At 59.2% G+C, this 1,956-nt stretch overlaps 1 protein-coding gene across 1 annotated transcript in view; it reads right to left on the reverse strand.

The window, feature by feature from the left end:
- Positions 1-1,902, reverse strand: part of MONBRDRAFT_30595 (uncharacterized protein) — a gene marked incomplete at both ends in the record, with an annotated part of 2,979 nt that extends 1,077 nt beyond the window's left edge. Inside the window, 3 exons of the mRNA XM_001751037.1 lie at positions 4-930; positions 1,037-1,210; positions 1,804-1,902. Coding sequence (XP_001751089.1) covers positions 4-930; positions 1,037-1,210; positions 1,804-1,902 — 1,200 coding nt within the window. The remainder of the gene's footprint in view (positions 1-3; positions 931-1,036; positions 1,211-1,803) is intronic.
- Between the last annotated feature and the right edge of the window lie 54 nt (positions 1,903-1,956).

Raw genomic sequence — 1,956 nt, forward strand, 5'->3', positions numbered from 1 at the left:
GACGCCTTGGGTCAAGCTGTCCACGTGCCTCATGCACGAGTCCAACATGGAGAGTGTCGTGGCCTGCCAGTCGATCATGTCTTGTAACTGCTGCAGCAGAGCTTGCGACTCGTGGTGCACAAACGCCAGGTACCAATTCTGATGCTCGTAGTCTGGAGGTGGCTGCCACTGAGCAATTTGCTCGAGACCGTTCTGCTCGAGCAGGCTCAGCTTCTTGTGCGCTTGGCACAGCTCTTCCCAGGCCTCGGGCAATGCCTCGGCTGGCGGCGGTGCACTTGCATCCACGCATTGCGCGCACTGCCGTAGCGTCTCCACGCGATGAATTGTGTCGGTGGTTCCCGCTCTTGCCACGGCACCCAGGGCATCAATCAAGGCCAGCACCAGGCGCTTGATGTCGCTGTTGGCGCTGGTGAGCAGCTCTTGACGCTTGGGTTCCACGCCGCTCAGGGCGATGACTTTGCTCAGGGCCGCCGCTAGGTCGGTGGGTGGCTTCTTGGGCGCGATCACTGGCGTGGTGGGTGGAGCGGGGCACGCTGCCAGCATGTCCTGAAGCTCGAGAAGCACCGGCTGCAGCTCAAAACCAGCAGTGACACCGTGCAGCTCTTGCAGCACTGATTCTAGGTTGTCAGTGTTGGGGTCCAATTGCTTCAAGCGGTTGCTTAACGCTTCGGGCGCTGCCAGTGCCTGGTCGAGTGTGTTGAGAGCCTGGGTGGTAGTCGTCTGGAAGGCAGCCCAATCCATGACGGGAAACTCTGGTCGAGCTTCATCGATGGTTTTGCGGATGGAAGCAACGACCGTTGCAAGATTGGGGTTTTGTTTGGCGGCACCTCTGATAAAGGCATCGAGGTGGGGGAGAGTATGGCTGGTGGTGCGCGTGGGCAAGAGCGGCTTGAGCCACTTGTCCACCGCCACCACAACAGAGGCCGTGGTCTAATGGAGGGTTGTGTGGTGCCATTGGTCGTGATTAGGTTGGATGAGGCCGTGGGAATTGGGGCAATAAATGCATTGGGAAAACAAGATCGGGGAGCAGGCTCACCTCGAGGGTGGGGGTGGTGGGCAGAGGCGGCAGCCAGGCGGAAGGCGGTGCCGGCGTGGGCGGAGCGAGTGGTGCGGGTGGTTGTGATAGGCGAGCCTCGTGAGCAGCAAACACGGGCTCCAGCTTGTCGCCATGCCCGCGATGACGTCCGACATCGAGGGGCGTTTCGCCACCCTGAGAACATGTGATTTGAGCGTGTGAGGTGGGCAGCGACGCGCATTTGCTTTTACATAACAAAGGCGAGGTGACAATGCTTTGAAGTGGGCCGGAGCCGCCAGACGCGCGAGTGGTGTGCAAATGGTGCGGGCAGGCAACAGGGGTCCGAAAGGAGGCGTGCTTGGAGAGAAGAAAAAAAAAAAAAGAAAAAAAAAAAAAAAGAAAAAAAAAAGAAAAAAAGAAACGGCGCGTGTGTTGGATGCAAAAGTGAAGGCACGGCCACCGAAAGCCGCTGAGCAAGCGAGGGAGGCAGAAGCGTGATGGCAAGGGGCTGGGGATGGATCAGAAAAAGGGGAGAGCGAAAACGGCAGGCGGAAGAGACCAGCGGGAGCAGGGCGGGGCGCGGGGAGCACCGGCAAAGGGCAGACGCAAAACGGGGAAAGAAGAGGGATAGCGGGAAAGAAGAAAAGGAGCCAGGGGGGGAGAACGGGCGCGCACGGATGGGCAGGGTGTAGCGGAGAGGAGGGACGGGGGCAAAGGCGACGGGGCAGCGGGAGCAGGAGCAGCAGTCAGAGGGGTCAAGGGGGGGAAGAGGGAGGTACTGTACTGACGTTGTTCTTGGCTTTAGCATCAGCACCGTGCTTCAACAGCATCTCCACCACCTTGTCATAACCGTTACGGCAGGCCCTGTGCAGTGGTGTCCAGCCAAACTGTGGGATGATGCATCAGCATGACGTACAGGTACAGCATCATCATCATCATGG

Source organism: Monosiga brevicollis, genomic scaffold (assembly GCF_000002865.3).
Source record: "Monosiga brevicollis MX1 MONBRscaffold_92 genomic scaffold, whole genome shotgun sequence".
Classification (NCBI taxonomy): domain Eukaryota; class Choanoflagellata; order Craspedida; family Salpingoecidae; genus Monosiga; species Monosiga brevicollis.